Below are 16,594 nucleotides of genomic sequence, written 5' to 3' on the forward strand. Positions count from 1 at the left end.
GTTATCATAAACTACAATTTATCCACACCTGACCCCCTAAATAATATACGTGGCACTTCACTAATGGACTGGGGTCTAAAACTGTCAAAAAATCAAAATATAGGGGACTGTTTTGTATTTAAATTAGTTAGGGAGCCATAACCGTAACTTTTGAAAAGATAGGGGTCCAAAAGTGCAATTAATACTAAAAAATACCACAAAAAAAATCTATTGAATAGAGTATATCATCATAAGCACATAAATTATCCATCATTCAATAAATACAAATACATAGAAGTGCATCAAATCAATGGCTATGAAGGGAACCTCTCTCCTGGTTCCTTCTGTTCAAGAGTTAGTAAAACAACCCATTACCAATATTCCAGAACGATATCTTCATCCAAATCAAGACCCTATTGCTGTTTCTAACACAAGCTCTTTACCACAAGTTCCTGTTATCGACCTGCATAAATTGTTGTCTGATGATGCAACTGAGCTACAAAATTTTGACCATGCTTGCAGAGGCTGGGGTTTCTTTCAGGTTAGCATTGCTTTAAATCTCCCCAGTTACTTAAATTTAATTGCAATTTTGGTTCTCTATTTTATAGCAATCACAAAAATAGTCCCAATTTTTTTAATTGAACTTTTTGATCTTTAATTGGTAATTTTGTTGCAATTTTATTTCCAACTTAGATTTTTACCTCCAAAATATGTAATTTCTGACTTCATAAGTGATGATTTATTGCCCCAATTTTGAATGTGAATCGAAAATAAAATACCAATTCTGCCTATGGAGCCAAAATTAACCACTTTCGAGGCTTATAATCACTATTTTAGGTGTTAAATGGGAAAAGGTGTGTAGACCTTTGGAAGAGGGGTGATTGGTTTGTGGTTTAGAGCTTTAGTAAATAAATATGGATTGAACAGAGGGTCTATTACAATAGAGAATAGAGGAGTTTCTTTGTGGTGGAAAGATATTTGCTACATAGATTTTGGGGGAGTGGAATCTCTTAATGTGTATTCAGTTAAAGAGGTATATAAGGGGTTGATGTCTAATGTGTCAAGCTCTTCGGATTCTATATGGTCGAAGGCTTGCATAAATCGGTTCCGTTAAAAGTCTCATGTTTAGTTTGGAGATTATTTCAAAACAGATTAGCTACAAGGGATAACCTTTCCAAAAGAGGAGTTTTGGATCAAAATTCCATTCAGTGCGTAGGGGATTGCGGGCGTGAAGAATCGGTATCACATTTTTTTTTCGAGTGTCCTTTTTCAGGTGTGTGGTTTGGCTTGTGTTAATGGCTTGGAATATCGGCGGCTTTTCAAAATGAAGGACATCTTCATTTCAAACAATTTGAGGTTTGATAAGTATGGGAAGAGCTTTTTCATCACGTGTTAGTGTGATTTGGTTTGTGTGTGTTTGGTGTATATGGAAAGCAAGGAACGCAAAATGCTTTCATAATAAAGAAATTATCATTGAAAAATTGGTTGAGGAAGTGAAGGTATTATCTTGGAATTGGCTGAGATTTAAATCTAAGAATTTAGATTACAACTTGCAACATTGGTGTGTGAATCCGAGGGCTTGTCTGGGAGACATGAGGAACTGAATTTTCATATCAGTTAGATTTTCTGGTGGAATGTATCTGTTGGGTTTGTTTTAGAAGCCTTGGAGTGTTGTTTTTTATGTCGTTTTTCTGTGCATCAATTGGTAATTTTCTGATTGAGTAGCTGTTCCTGTTGCGGCATAAGTTGGCTGTTTAGCATATGTGGCAAAAGAATTCAAGTAGTAGATTGTTTTGCTATGAGCAGAACTAGTCATTTCAAAGTAAAAGGAGTATTATTATATTGTGCATTTTCACAGAAGGTATTTGGCGTAAAGGATTTAAAGGGGCAGAATTAATTCTCTTGAAGATCTTTTTGTGATCATATGTATTGGATTTATGTTATTGCATTCTGTTGTATTTTGTTAGGCTTTGTGGTTTGGGGAGATTTGGAACTGTGATTCAGGTGTTGGTAGCTTTTTTTGTAATCAGTTTGGAGACTGCTGTTTGTTCTTTTCCTTATCTAATCCTAGTACACCTTGTGCTTGGTTTAGAGTTATTAATAAATTCTTTTAGCCTTTTAAAAAAAAAAAAAACTATTTTGGGTGTTAAAATTATGCGTTGGATCAAAATTGCAACAAAAATGATAATTGAAGGAAAAAAAAAAATCAATTCAAAAAACAGAGACTCGTGATAAAATAAGGGTCAAAAGTTTATCACTATGTAATTATTGTCACAAAATAATATGAAAAACGTGAAATTGTCTATATATCTGCATTATTAGAGACATTAGTGAACTACTTGGGTTGGTCCGGTGGTGTTGGCTTTAGACGTACGCTCCTCCTCAAAGTCTCACCTTATGTACAAATACTTTTCATATTTACTTAATTTAGTTGTTGACCTAGTGTCCGACACATACTCAAATAAACACACACTGGGGAGGAGGAAATGTGGTGACCTCGGTTCGAAATCGAATTTTTACATAAAATGTCCTCAAAGCCAATCGGGGATGAATTACTAATACAGCATTAAGCTTTTCATAATTCTTTTCATCATTTGTACAATTTTACACTGATCAATATAGTAGAGCTTTTAGCTTTTCTCTCCTTTCCATAGAACCATGTTTCCTAACATATTCAGCAGTAACAGGTTGACTTTATAATTTCAATATACAAAATTGAAATCCCTTTGAGAAAAGTTCTGAACGGGTCATTATTGAAATTTTAAATGATAATTATTTTTCATTTAAAATAAATGAATTTGTGCATTCTAAGATTTTTTTGGAAATTAATTGCAGCTTATTAATCATGGAGTGAACACTCCAATTGTTGAAAATATGAAGATAGGTGTTGAACAATTTCTCAAACTTCCAATGGAAGAGAAGAAGAAATTTTGGCAAACACCAAATGATGTGCAGGGGTTTGGTCAGTTGTTTGTTGTATCTGATGAACAAAAGCTCGAATGGGCAGACATGTTCTACATTAACACTTTCCCTCCGGATGCAAGGCATCCACATCTAATTCCTAATATTCCCAAACCATTCAGGTTTTCTTACTTTCTCAATTTATATTTGTTAGCTTAATTACACATTATTGAGTAGGTAATTGATTTTGCTGGTAAATATAGTTTATAACAGATTTTGTTCTTTCATTGTAGAGATCATCTAGAGAACTATTGTTTAGAATTGAAAAAACTAGCTGTCACGATAATTGGTCGTATGGAGAAAGCTCTAAAGATAAAAAGCAACGAACTTGTCGAGTTTTTTGAAGATATATATCAAGGAATGAGGATGAATTACTATCCCCCATGTCCCCAGCCAGAGCATGTCATTGGACTCAAACCTCATTCTGATTCTGGTGCCCTTACTATCCTTCTCCAAGTCAATGAAGTGGAAGGCCTTCAAATCAGAAAAGACGGAATGTGGATTCCTATCAAGCCCCTCTCTGATGCTTTTGTCGTCAACATTGGAGACATGTTGGAGGTAATACAAATTGTTCAAAATATAGTTACCAAATTGTGATTAAAATCATGAGTTTAAGACTCGTTTCCAGACAGTGATTCAAATCTTATTATGAATCGTAATATACATAATAAACAAATATTGAAATTTTAAGCAAAAACTAGTGTCATGAAAAGAAAAGAAAAAAGGTTCATATATCATATACAATCTTTTAATTCAAGCTATTTGTAATAGATATTAGACCTGTAGGTTAGAGGTATTTATAACCTTTAAGAATTATTGTTCATGTTTAAAATCCTTTTGCAGATATTAACTAACGGAATTTACCGAAGCATTGAACATCGAGCAACAATCAATTCAATGAATGAGAGGATATCAATTGCTACATTTCATAGGGCTCAAATGAGCAAAATTCTAGGTCCAACACCAGACCTTATTACTGCTGAAAGACCTGCTTTGTTCAAAAGAATTAGGGCAGTTGATTACCTTAATGGATTCATGTCACGTGAGCTACAAGGAAAATCATGTATAGATTTTGTAAGGATTCAAAATGATATTGGTAAATAATTTAAATTTACAAGTTTTTTCATGAAAATGAAAAATATGTAAAACAAGCACAAACAAACATTGTGCTAAAAACAGGGCTAATGTGGTGCAATTGTAGAAATGTTAGTAATAAATGGTGTGGATTAGTGGATGACCTAGATTGCTCGGGTAAATTGAAAATCCATGAGAAGGTAATGATAATGAGATTAAGGGAGAGTAATTGGTGAACTTGTGTTGATTGTTTTTACACCTAATGTATTATGATCCATGAAGCACGGACACTCTTCGGATTAGACGTGTTCCAGTGTCGGACACCGACATGACACCGACACTTGTAATTACACTGAATTATGTGACTTTTTCCAATTATTAGTTGTGTCGGTGTGTCAGTGTCCATGCTTCATAGGTTATGATAAACTATAATGGTTGACTAAGATTGTGATATTACCAATATATCATGGTTGTTTTGTATTGTAACTATTGATGAATGATGCGTCTTTCATCGTACATGTGTAAGATAAATTGCAGGGATGGATGGCACGTGAGCTACAAGGGAAATCATACATAGACGTTGTAAGGATTCAAAATCATATTGGTAAATAATTTAAGTTTATAAGTTTTTTCATGAAAATGAAAAAAATGTAGAACAAGCACAAAAAATGTCAAATTAAATAATAATTAATTTAACAATTCATTATGTTAACCTGAATGAAAAAACAATTCATTTTTATGATCAACCTAATTGATGGATCAAGTGGATGGTGGATCTACGCTAGTGCCTCGCACCACGTTTACTGTGCTATGTTCATAACATATGTTATTATTGAAAATAATAAAGTGTTGTTAGAATATTCTTAGAGCAACTCCAACGGCATGAATTTTCTAGGGTCCGTCGACGTGTGGTTGAGTATTTTGCCAAAATTTTCATTGGAGTTGGCCAGCTTGGAGTAACCATGCTTTTCTAAAGCAACCAAGTGATGATATGTCTGTTTTGGGTTCTAAAGCAACTCTCTCTCTTGAAAAGAATAATAAAGTCATTATGGAATAAAAGAACCTAATTAATTTTGGATTCAAAGTTTTATTTTCCAGATCACCTCAAACGAGTTAAAGATCATGACCTACGAAAATAAAACTTTGAACCCAAAATTAATTAGGTTCTTTTATTCCATAATGACTTTATTATTCTTTTCAAGAGAGAGAATTTTAGGATCACATCACCAAGACTTCACGATTCTCAAGACTAAAATGGTAAAAAGTTGAAAGACTCGAACTAAAATAAAATAAAATATTAATATGTGTGGTAAACTTGTGGGATCCAATAAGTATTTTAAAGTTTACCATTGGAGTGAAAAATGAATGAGTAGTAACAAGATTTTGTGGCATAAACTGAAAAACATGCTAAGAATAACATAAGATGACCTGTCATCAGGGGGTCAGAGAGAGCTATAAATAAAATCATCTAGATCATTCTCAATGCATGATCTAATCGGATACAACGACCCTAATAGTCCAACTCATTTATTGATTGAGCTTTCGTATTGTACTTAATGCTAGTACATAGATGTTTCTAGATGAGTTAATCTTGGTGTTAATAGAACAACCATTTTTTGACCTGTCAAACTCATGGTATGTTTTTACTTTCTCTCTATTACTTTAGTTTTTGTGTTAATACATCTTTTTCTTTGTAAAATTATGGTTGTCCCAAAAGTTGTCAATCAAATGGTTGTTTAAATAACTCAACTCTTTAGAAACAGATGTGTTATTTGAATAAACATTTACATGACAACTTATGGGACAAATATAGATTTACAAAGAAAAATATGTATTAATACGAAAATCAAAGCAATAGAGAAATAAACTAAAAACATAATGTGAGTATAGAGAGAAAATTGTTACAAACGAAAATCAAAGCAATAGAGAAATAAACTAAAAACATAATGTGAGTATGAGAAATAAAATTATTACAAATTATCACAAAATAATTGTACAAGTATCATTTCTCTTGTTATAATCTTATTTTTAATAGAATAATCCCTGAGAGAGAAAATAAGGGTATTTTTAATAGAGAAATATAACCTTATTTTTAATAGAATAATCTTGAAATTTGCATCAATTTCAACAGTTATACACCTAAACGTGTGACTTGACCATGAGAAATAATATTCATTTCATTCCATAACAAAGACTTGTCATAACACCACTAACTATCACTATCTTCTTATGGAAATAACTATAATTGTGAAAGAAAAAAATATTGAGGCATTTATGATGGACTTCACTAATCAGAGCTTGCAAGTGATGTTTGTCTATTGGCAAACTGATGTTGCTAGCAGCACTGGGGAGAAGATCCTCTCCAGTGGAGTCTCTCTGCCCATTAATTAATTTTTAATGGACAAGATTTTACTGCATGGTGCAGTCACTGGAGGGGATCCAAACCTCCAGCACTGAGTACACCATTAATGCGTTGATGCTCAAAGTTGCCTTGCCTCCCTATAAAATGCACTAGAACTTGTGTATCTGTGCCTATGTGAACTAAATTTGGTTCACTGACAAGTCCTCTTCTTATGGTCAAGCTTAAACATTCCTAGAGATGTATGTAGTGGTTATATCTATTTGAGACGCAATGCTAATAAAAGTAATGAAATATTGACTTCAGTTTTGTAGTTTGAATGTTACTCTTGTACGTCATTATCTAGTTGTTTAGAATTTTTATTTTTTTTTTGTAGTGGTCGGAGTTTGAACTCCGAACCTTGCATATTTTATACATTTGTTCCAACCAACTGAGTTAAGCTTACGAGAACATCTAGTTGTTTAGAATATTAGCATGTTTCAAATTATTTTTTATCTTAAAATATAAAAAAGAAAATTACTTTTTTCATAATAGATTTATTTATAAGGAACAATATTGGTTGTGATATCAAAACTAACATTACTACTAAACTTTAAGATATTGCTATTGGTTAAAAGATTGCTGGGAACAATAAGCAATGACATGTTTGGTATTATTTAATTGAAGTTTCAAAGTGTAGCTTATGCTAAAATTGTGATGACTTGCCCATTCTAACAGTTGTAATTTTCTTCAAGCTGTAAATTGTAGTTCATATTAAAATTGTGGTGACTCACCATTCTACCATTCTAATCGTGAATACAAACATGCACTTGTTGTGTATTGAGAACGGTGTTTAAAATACTAATCCTACACCGTTAATGTTGATTGCATTTGATTTTGTATCAAACATCGCAAAAAGAGAATGATAAAGTTAATTGGTTAGTTAAGAGGATGTTTATTTTATGGTTACCAAACACAAAGGGATTGTGTGAATGTCTACCAAATATGAGAATAAATCATTTTCATCTTAAATTTCTGAGAAATTAATTTGTAGAGGTGAAACAAACGCCCCCAAATATAAACTTGGTTTGGAGCTTTCTTAGGTATTGCTAGTGGGATTGTGAGGATTAGGTAGTCGTTTGATTTGAAGGGTCCAATGTAGTGCAAAATACAAATGATTAGCCTCTATTAATTTTTTCACAATTTCTTTTCCTACTCTCCACATTTGGTTCGGATTATAAAAACTAAAAAAATATAGGATATTAGAGGGTGTTTTTGACGTGTTTTACACCTTTCAAAAATATTGTAGAGTAGGAAAACGAACGTGGGTGCCTCTGCTTTCGAATTATTTAGATGAGAGAGAATGAATGGTTAAGAGAGAGATAGAAACAAAGGAACCCTATTGCTTACTCTTTTACTCACATGTTATTATTTCATGCATCATTCCATATATTATCATTCTCTTCAACAAACAAAAAAACATTATCATAAACTGAGACACAGCCACATCCTTACGGGGGCAAAACGAAATACTAGTTATATACACAGTGAACATAATCCAAAACACATTACTATCTTTTACAGAATGAATTCCACTAACTTAGACTGATTTTACTCCCAATTTTTTGATGAGATCCTCGTCAATTTTATTAGTTAAAAGAGATTGAGGAGAAGAAAACTTATTCCAATGTTTACTACCATTTTCTCTTTGAACAAAAAGCATTCCTATTTTCTCTTCAATCTAATCTTGTTTTTTCCATATCTTTACATGAGAATATAGCATTCAAATTTTACACTAGTTTCTTCAAACTATTTTCTCCATAACTTGTTAATTTTACTACCATTTTCTTCATTATTTTGCTGCACATTTTCTCTTTACATGAAGAAAAAAAAACAGAATCTAATTTCATTTTTTCCAATTTCTATAGATTGAGATTACCGTGTCTTACTAAATTTGGTAGATCTATTTTCAAAATAGTGAAATGTGCAGCAAAGTATCTGACACATTCGGTATCCGATACGGCCCAATACGTGTTTGACACCGATATATGTCAAAAAAGAGTTTCAAACTAATTGACGAGTTAGAAAAAAAGTTTAGACTTATTTGTAAAAGTCCAAACTCGTTTTTCAAAAGTAAGTTCAAACTCTTTTTTCACGAGTTTAGACGTACTCGCGACATAACGTAGCTAATTGTTGGGGGGAAAATTTAGTTTATAAGTCCAAACTCTTTTTTCAAAGAATGTAAGATACTTGTTGGGGGGAAAAACTTACTGCACTATAAACTAGCACCTTAATTCAAAACCATAATGACACACTGTAAACTAAAATATGGCCAGAGCTCAACAAAAAATGCTATAGAATTTCACCTGGTTGATCGAACATAGTGAGATCCTGTCTTTACATTCTTTAATTATATTTAGTGAGCAAACCTATTTGAGGAAAATAGACTTCCACTTCTAAACATATGATACATATATATTCACGCTTCGAAAGATAGTAACATTCATTAATACTTTCCCTGACCTACATCCAGTCATCTGTAGGGTGTGACTTACCCCCGAGGCCTTCAAGTTTCGCAAGTCATGTGTAAAACTCTGACCGTAGTTATTTCCATCTGACAAGAACAAAAGCCAAAATATGCGATGTAGTGAAGAAGATGAATGCAGTGTAACATCAAAGTTCAACTTTCATCTGATTTGCTGCCGTGGTACCTACAAGAGCGTATAACAATGTAATTTAATTGAGGAAATGTAATATAAGAAAAAGGTTTATTTGTTTGGGGAGTTTATACCATCCACATCTTGGCTACTCATGGGAGCGGTTGTTGCAAAGCTCATTTGTACAACATTGTGAAGCTCGTCCGCCCACACATCAGGCATCTAAAGCAAATTGTATCAGAATATGATGTAAATATAGTAAGGTTAATTTGACTGAAACATGTAAAGGAAAGTACATGGAAGATTTTCAACATTCCTCGTGTGCACTAATCTACACAAAATATGATGCATCCATAAATCTGTGGTTTTTTATTATCATAAATATGTTGTAGAGCAAAAGTTTGAGTGTGTACTCATTTGAACAAAGACAAATTGTGCAAAGGAGATCACAGTTCTTGCAACTGCAATGGATCAATACCTGATTTGGCTCCTTGAATCCTCCACTCAACGGTGTTAACTGTGTATGAATAGTTCTTCGAAGGATATCGGACGGGTTTGCCATGTTTGGAATCACTGACTGAATCATCCCTGGTTGAGATGGATGTAATGGAGGAAAATTCATTGACATCTCTAGAGGAAATCCTAGTGTGGACGAAGGACCAGGCCGTTGGTGAAGAACCTGACAGTATTCAAAATATACTAATGCAATGTCAAACACAGATACAGATCGTAAGCATTTTTTTCTGACCGGTATGCAAATGGATTAACAACTTACATCTTTAGCAAGAAGGCTTTCAATATTGAAATCCAGCCGTGGATTAACTGTTGCAAGTTTCATAGACAAAAACTGGCACAAGAGAAAAGATGGGTCGGAGTCAATTTAACATGAATAAATATGCAAAAAGTGATTAAAAAAAAAAACATATGTCACACATTATTTCAACATAAATGACAATCAGGAAAACAGTGCTTGAAACAAATATGACAGTGATCGTATAGGATATCACGATTAACATTCAAAATTAGGTCAATTTAAGTACATGTTAAAGTGTAGGAGTTGTAAACGATGGTAATGAGAAAATCTACTAAATTATGAATTTTATTATTTTGATGAAGTAGAACTAAAACATACAGGGCAAAACAATTAGACAGATTAAGAATCTTTGGTGGGAAAATACAACGATAAGAGTTCAAATTCAACAATACCTCAACTTGTCGTTGAAGTGACTGTACATAGTTGATGATTTCATCCAGCATCACTGCCTTACCAGTGACCTGCAAACATCAAATTTCAAATGTTAAAAAGAAGAACAATACAACAAAGTCAATTATAATAAATCATACTGAATTTCTCTGGTTTAAAATAGAAAGCCACCTTGCTGCATCCAGGCACAAGTTCTTGAAGAAACTTCATCCTCTCACTTATTTTTTCCCTCCTCACCTGCAGTGAAAATCCAGTTTAAAATTTTTCATCCAAATTATTTTCCATTTTCACAAGACATAATTTATCAATGTATCTTACCCTCTCTGCAAGGCTATGGCTGTTTGTTGCTTGACCCCGGCGAGCCCTAACATGTATGTATTCCTCCTTAGGTGGATCAGAATTTTGAGAGCCCTGTTTGGCATTCTTCCCAGAAGCCTTAATTGTCGAAGTTGGTTGTTGGTCACACTTCTGTTGGTTCTCAGGGTTGTCCTTTGCACCTTCATTTTGTAGTTCTTGAGTTCCATTGGGTTTATCATTATCAGCATCCTACCACAAGGAAAAACTCTATCACATAAGGCAAAATAGTAATCACGCACAACAAAATAAAGCTCAAAAGTAACAAACCGTACCTGTCCACTTCTTTTCCTTTTCTTCGAGTTTAGTCCTTTCATAGAAGGCTCTCCACTAGTAGTACCCTCCAACATTGGGGAACCATCTTGTCCGCCACGACCACCATCATCGTCACCCGATTCACCTCCATCGGAATCATTAACATTCTGAACAAGAGCTTGCTTCCCTTCATCTTGAGACCCAACCCAACCCTCGCTTTTATCATTCTTCAAAGGACTTTCTCTAGTAGCCAATTGCTCAACAGATGGTGACACCACACCTTTTGTAGCTGCTTCAACCACATTCGGATCATCACTCTCTTGTGTTGGTCCTCCATTTGCTACTCGAAGTCCAACGCCTGCAAGAGCATCCCTAGTTCCATGAATTGAACCGGCATACATCGCCATGGATTGAGGAACCCCATAAGCGTTCACCACATCACTGAAATTCCCTCCACCAAAACACGAGAACCTCGCAGCCCTTTCAATAAAACCAGAATCAGTAGGAAACTGAGATAAACTCTGAGGAAAAACCCCTTGTCCATTCGGTAAAAAACCATCCCCTTTCATCATAGCATTAGCCTGGTTCCAACCAATTTCAAGTGTTCCATGATCATGACCACCCCTTCCAAAACCAAACCCATCTTTCCTAATTCCAATTGTATTTGAAGAACTCCCATTAATGTCACAAAATCCCAAGTTTTGCGAATTCGCGGAATGGTCCCAAAAGTTAGGACTAAATGAATCAACCATTGAGGCAGATGAACATGATGAAGAACCAATCAAATCCCCTCTATTCATACTCATAGAATTCCCAATTGAAACCAACCCAACAGATGAATTTGCACCAAATCTCCAATCAGGTGGCATACCACTAGAATAACTCATAGGATCCTCCTCATTTCCATCCACCTCAAACTTTTCTTTGTCACTCATATCAAACTATCTTCAACAAGAAAATCAATGAAAATTTCAAAAAAGTAGTAAAAGTAAACAAAAATGAGTAAAGTAGAAAGTGAAGAGAAGGGTCAAAGAAAAGCAGAGAGACAAAGAGAAAGAGGGAACAAGATGAAATAAATGAAGAGTGAAAATTGCCAAAGAGCTGAAACAAAATCCAAGTACCAAAAAGATGTACCAAATGTTCACACGAGTTTAGCAGCTACCATTTCCAAAGCTTGTAAGTACCAAATTATCATAATAGAAGGACCCCCCTTCCCTAAAGAAAGAAAGAGAGAGAGAAAAGAAAAACAATAAAAAGAGTATAAAAAAAAAAGTGAAAAGAAGTCTACAGAAACAGTCAATTATGCAAACAACATTGATTTCAGCATAATAAATAACCTCATTCAAACCCTAGTCAGAAACAGTTTCAGAAACAAACCCAAGTTTTTTTTTTTTTAAAAAGGACCTAACTTTAAATGAAAAAGTAGGAAGAGAAAGATACCCATTTTCTGATCCTGTGCTACTTTTAGCACCCTGTCTTCTATTGAAGCTTTTTTCCCACAAATCAAAAGCACTTTATTCAAAAAATCACTTCTTTGATAACAAACCTGCAGTTCCCTTTTAGAGAGAGAAAAATCTATAAGCTTGGATTTTTATTTTAGGTGAATTTTTAGTTTAAGGTAAGAAAACCAAAGTACTAACAAGTATAATTTGAAGGATAGTGAATGGAAAGAAAAGGGTAATGGCAAAGGAGTGTTGATTTTCATTTATATACCTCACTCACTCACGCTTACATAAAAAATAGAGCTTTTGATGATTAACCACCGCCACTGCTATTGTAAAATACTTAAAAATAAATAATCTAAAGACCTGCCCTTTAAGCACCTCTTCCTCAACTTTGAGAAAATTATAATCATTGTTAATTTTTCTTTTATTGGATTTATTGAGTTGTATTGTATGTGGTAGTACATGTACATGTAAACTTTTTTAGTTACATTTGTTTTTAATCAAAGCTTATTAGGACAAACATGAAGTTACAAATGTACTAGATTAGATAGATAGATATTTGTCCCCGTGAACATAGTTCAGTTGACAGGGATATTGTATTGTTATATTCAGGGTTGAGGTTCGAATTCCAGACACCCCACTTATTTACCTTATAAAGTGAATTCTAGCCACTAGGTTATCTGATTAAAAAAAAAAAGATAGATAGATAAATAGATACTTGAGATTTTTTAACCCTTTGATTAAGAGTTCGATTATAGAGGGATGTGTATAAGAAGAAAAAAATAAAACATATTTGAGATGATAGTTTAACAATCTGTTATTCAGCATGACCTTTTGCAAATACCCCCCTGAAGTTTTGCACTTATGTGCAAAATGCCTCTTGAACTTAATTTTTTGTTTTTTTCTTATACCTGACTCAAAAGATATTAAAGGCAAACAATTAACACTTAACTTTAGCATATTGATCCATCAAAGCCTAATTTCATGGAGAATGATGATGGCATTCAGGGGTGATTCCTAGTATAGCCAAGGGGTAGCAATGGCTACCCCAAAAAAAAAAAAAATTGAATGAGTAGTAGGTATATTATTATATTTGGCTACCCCTAATAATATATATTTGGCTACCCCATGTTCGATTTTAGTTTAAATAATTTTGTCTGATTTTGATTACTTTTCAGTTGAACTTTGAATTACTTGATCATGTTTTGCAGAAATTGAAGAATCTATCCCTAATAGTATTATTTTTTATTAAACAAAGAAAATATTACAATAGCAACAAATTTTAATATGTAACTATTAGTTCCAATCATAAATCATATAGTCCCAACATCCATCCTATTAGTATTGTTGTATTAAAATTATAATATTATTAATTTATTAGTAAATATATTGGACAAATGAAAGGAAACAATGTTTTATTTACATTGAAAAAGACATTGTAAGTCACTTAAATTCATAAGCAGTTATAGATGAATTTGAGTCTTTGAAGGATCGCCAAGTTCGACTTTTGTAAATAGCTACTATCAATTTTAATTTCTTCCATTGTCGATTTTTACGTGCAATCATTTGTTTTGTTGTTGCTTTTTTTTTTTTTTTTTGTAAAATCCGTTGCTTTTGCATTTTTGGTATAATCCCTTCTTATTGCTTTAAGTGTATTTTATGAAGTACATTTTATATAAGTAATATTTATTGTGAATTGTTTTTGTTTATAGTTAAATTCATTGTTAATGTTTTTTAAAAAAATTATATGTGGCCACCTCATAAAAATATTGCTAGCTTCGCCGCTGATGACATTGATTTACACAAACCAAAGGTGCATCATATGATTATTGAGGACAGATCAAATGACTTAAATCTCAATGTTAAAGTTTTAAATTTTGATGATTGTAAAGTGATGTCTTCATTCAAGAAGTCATTGCAAGAGAAGCAAGAGGGGATGGATACAAAAAAAAAAAAAAAATTGAGGAAAAGAATATTATTGATAATGTTGTTGTGAATTTCAAGATTGCCCCTTATGAGAAGAAGGAAAAAGTGGTGTTGTATTTCACAAGCCTACGCATGGTGAGAAAAACTTATGAGAATTGTTGCAAAGTTAGGATGATTTTGAAAGGATTAGGCATAAGGGTTGATGAGAGATATGTGTCAATACATTTAGGATTCAATGAAGAGTTAAAAGAGTTACTTGGTGGAGGGTACTATGGTAAAGGAGGATTACCAAAAGTGTTTATTGGAAAGAAAAACATTGCTGGAGTTGAGGAAATTCAGAAACTTCATGATGACAAGAAGCTTGAGTAATTACTTGATTGTTGTGAAAGGATTGACGACATTGAAGGAGGTGATAGTGGATGTGAGGCTTGTGGTGATATAAAGTTTGTTCGTTGTGAAACGTGTTATGGAAGTTGTAAAATCTACTATAATTGGTGAGTGTGGATTCTAAAGGTGTCCTCATTGCAGTGAAAATGGCTTAATAAGATGTTTCATGTGTTGTTTCTAGTTCCATATTCTATTTTGACATTAAAGTTAACTGTTTGCCTTTGATATATTTTGAGTCAAGGATAAGAAAAAAATATATAAATTTTCAAGTTCTAGGGGCATTTTGCACATAAGTAAAAACTTCAGGGGAGCTATTCGCAAAACGTCATGTTGACTAGCTAGATATAATTTGACGGAGGGCGTAAATTAATTAACGGTGTGCAATTTCAAGAGGGTAATTGAAGTTTTGTTAATGTCATGGGGTAATTGACGAAACTTACAATTTCAGAGGGATGTAATTACCTATTTACTTGACTTATATTTTATTATTAAAATTAACATTATTAATCATTTTTTAATATCTGTGTAAAACTCAAATGAAATATTTAATATGATACGAAGAGAGAACAGTTTATTGTATGTAGTCTCTCATGTTACTATTATGCTCCCCCAACACTCTAATATTGTAATTTTTAATTCAATTTCATCTAATCTTATCACACATCCAACACAAGATCTTCATCTATTTACACTATTTTATTCTATTGTCGGTTCTTCAACGCCAAATACTCTATTTCATACAACATCGTCGTTGTTACCTTTGTTCGATACTATTTTTCATTCGCCTTGAGTGATACTTTCTTATCAAATAAAATATGTAGGCTCTTATCTATTTCAATAATCCCGCTTGAATTCGATGATTTACATCATTTCTCTATCGTTTTATACTATGAATCCAAGATATTCAAACTCTGTAACTTGTGTAATGATATGATGTTCATTTTTCACCTATAAAATAAGAATACTTTGGATTTTACTAAAATTGCATTCCATATAGTTTAATTTAAAACATTTATAAAAAAAATATTGCTGCCTTCGTCCCTAATTATAAGGCTCTTTTAAAAAATAATGGGAATTAAGAATTGAAGAATGACGGCGCCGCTCCGTGAATCTTTCCCATTCCAATCGGTTTGCTTTTTCCTTCAATTGCTAGTTCTCAAATATTAACAAATTGCTTTCCAATTGATTCCTCCACTCACGTATTTATCACGTAAGTGGCTATTTCAATCAACTAGGGTTACACGTTCATCACAAATTTTGTTGTGTACTGCTTTCGTCGACAGCCATACCTACTACCACTTTGGCTCTCGACATAGTTGCGCTTAAAACACCAACACAAGCTACCGCTCCAAAACCTTCTTTTGCTCAGGCATTACGCGGTTCTACAGTTATCTACTCAGAACCCCTTCCATCGCCTGTAATTCGTGGGGACATGTTGTCAGTCAAAATTTCAAAAGAAGCTTATGTCCGTGGTTTAGAAGCTTTTCGGACCAACCTTCGGGGCAGACTGATGCTCAACAAAGGGGATACTCCATACTCTTCCAAGGCTGTCTTTGAAAAGCTACAGACAATATGGAAACTTCCTGGTCCTTGGAGTCTACGCTCATTACGTAGGGGGTTTTATGAATTTACCTTTGCATCACATGAAGACTTCTGTAAAGTTTGGGTTGCGGGAACTGTCAGTTTGAAGCGAGGGGTTCTTCGTTTATTTGAATGGTCGAAGGACTTTAATATGCACACGCATCGTCAAACACATGCTTAGGTTTGGATCCGTTTATGGGAATTGCCACAAGAATATTGGATGGAGAAGACTTTATTGGAGATAGCAGGGGCGGTTGGTACTCCATTGCTCATTGATCAGGTTACCAAGAACCGTTTGTTTGGTCACTATGCTAGAATAATAGTTGATTTGGACCTTTCAAAAGATATTTTTTTATGAAGTTATGGTGGAAAGAGAGGGGTTTGCGTTCCCAATTGCTATTGAATATGAACGCCTTCCTGATTTTTGCACACA

At 33.5% G+C, this 16,594-nt stretch overlaps 2 protein-coding genes across 7 annotated transcripts; one reads left to right on the forward strand and one right to left on the reverse strand.

Annotated features, from left to right (window-relative positions):
• Positions 1-252: 252 nt before the first annotated feature.
• On the forward strand, positions 253-4,181 carry LOC25494692 (protein SRG1). The gene is made up of 4 exons (XM_013598416.3): positions 253-520; positions 2,815-3,062; positions 3,174-3,498; positions 3,784-4,181. Exons 1-4 carry the CDS (start codon positions 290-292, stop codon positions 4,042-4,044), a joined length of 1,065 nt encoding a protein of 354 aa, XP_013453870.1. The 5' UTR covers positions 253-289; the 3' UTR covers positions 4,045-4,181.
• A 4,498-nt stretch (positions 4,182-8,679) lies between these two features.
• LOC25494693 (transcription factor bHLH49) lies at positions 8,680-12,558 on the reverse strand. Of its 6 annotated transcripts, none has more exons than XM_024784217.2 (10): positions 12,263-12,558; positions 11,957-12,037; positions 10,843-11,763; positions 10,532-10,759; positions 10,385-10,450; positions 10,216-10,284; positions 9,785-9,856; positions 9,488-9,688; positions 9,144-9,231; positions 8,680-9,063 (listed from the first exon to the last, which is right to left on the reverse strand). In XM_024784217.2, the coding sequence occupies exons 3-10, from the start codon at positions 11,755-11,757 to the stop codon at positions 9,026-9,028; spliced, it is 1,677 nt and encodes a 558-aa protein (XP_024639985.1). In that variant the 5' UTR covers positions 11,758-11,763; positions 11,957-12,037; positions 12,263-12,558; the 3' UTR covers positions 8,680-9,025. The 6 variants fall into 6 exon arrangements, with proteins under 6 accessions (XP_024639985.1, XP_024639984.1, XP_024639983.1 ...); XM_024784216.2 differs by having other exon boundaries at positions 11,944-12,037; XM_024784215.2 differs by having other exon boundaries at positions 10,843-11,767; positions 11,944-12,037.
• Between the last annotated feature and the right edge of the window lie 4,036 nt (positions 12,559-16,594).

Source organism: Medicago truncatula, chromosome 5 (genome assembly GCF_003473485.1).
Source record: "Medicago truncatula cultivar Jemalong A17 chromosome 5, MtrunA17r5.0-ANR, whole genome shotgun sequence".
In the NCBI taxonomy this organism is placed as follows: Eukaryota; Viridiplantae; Streptophyta; class Magnoliopsida; order Fabales; family Fabaceae; genus Medicago; species Medicago truncatula.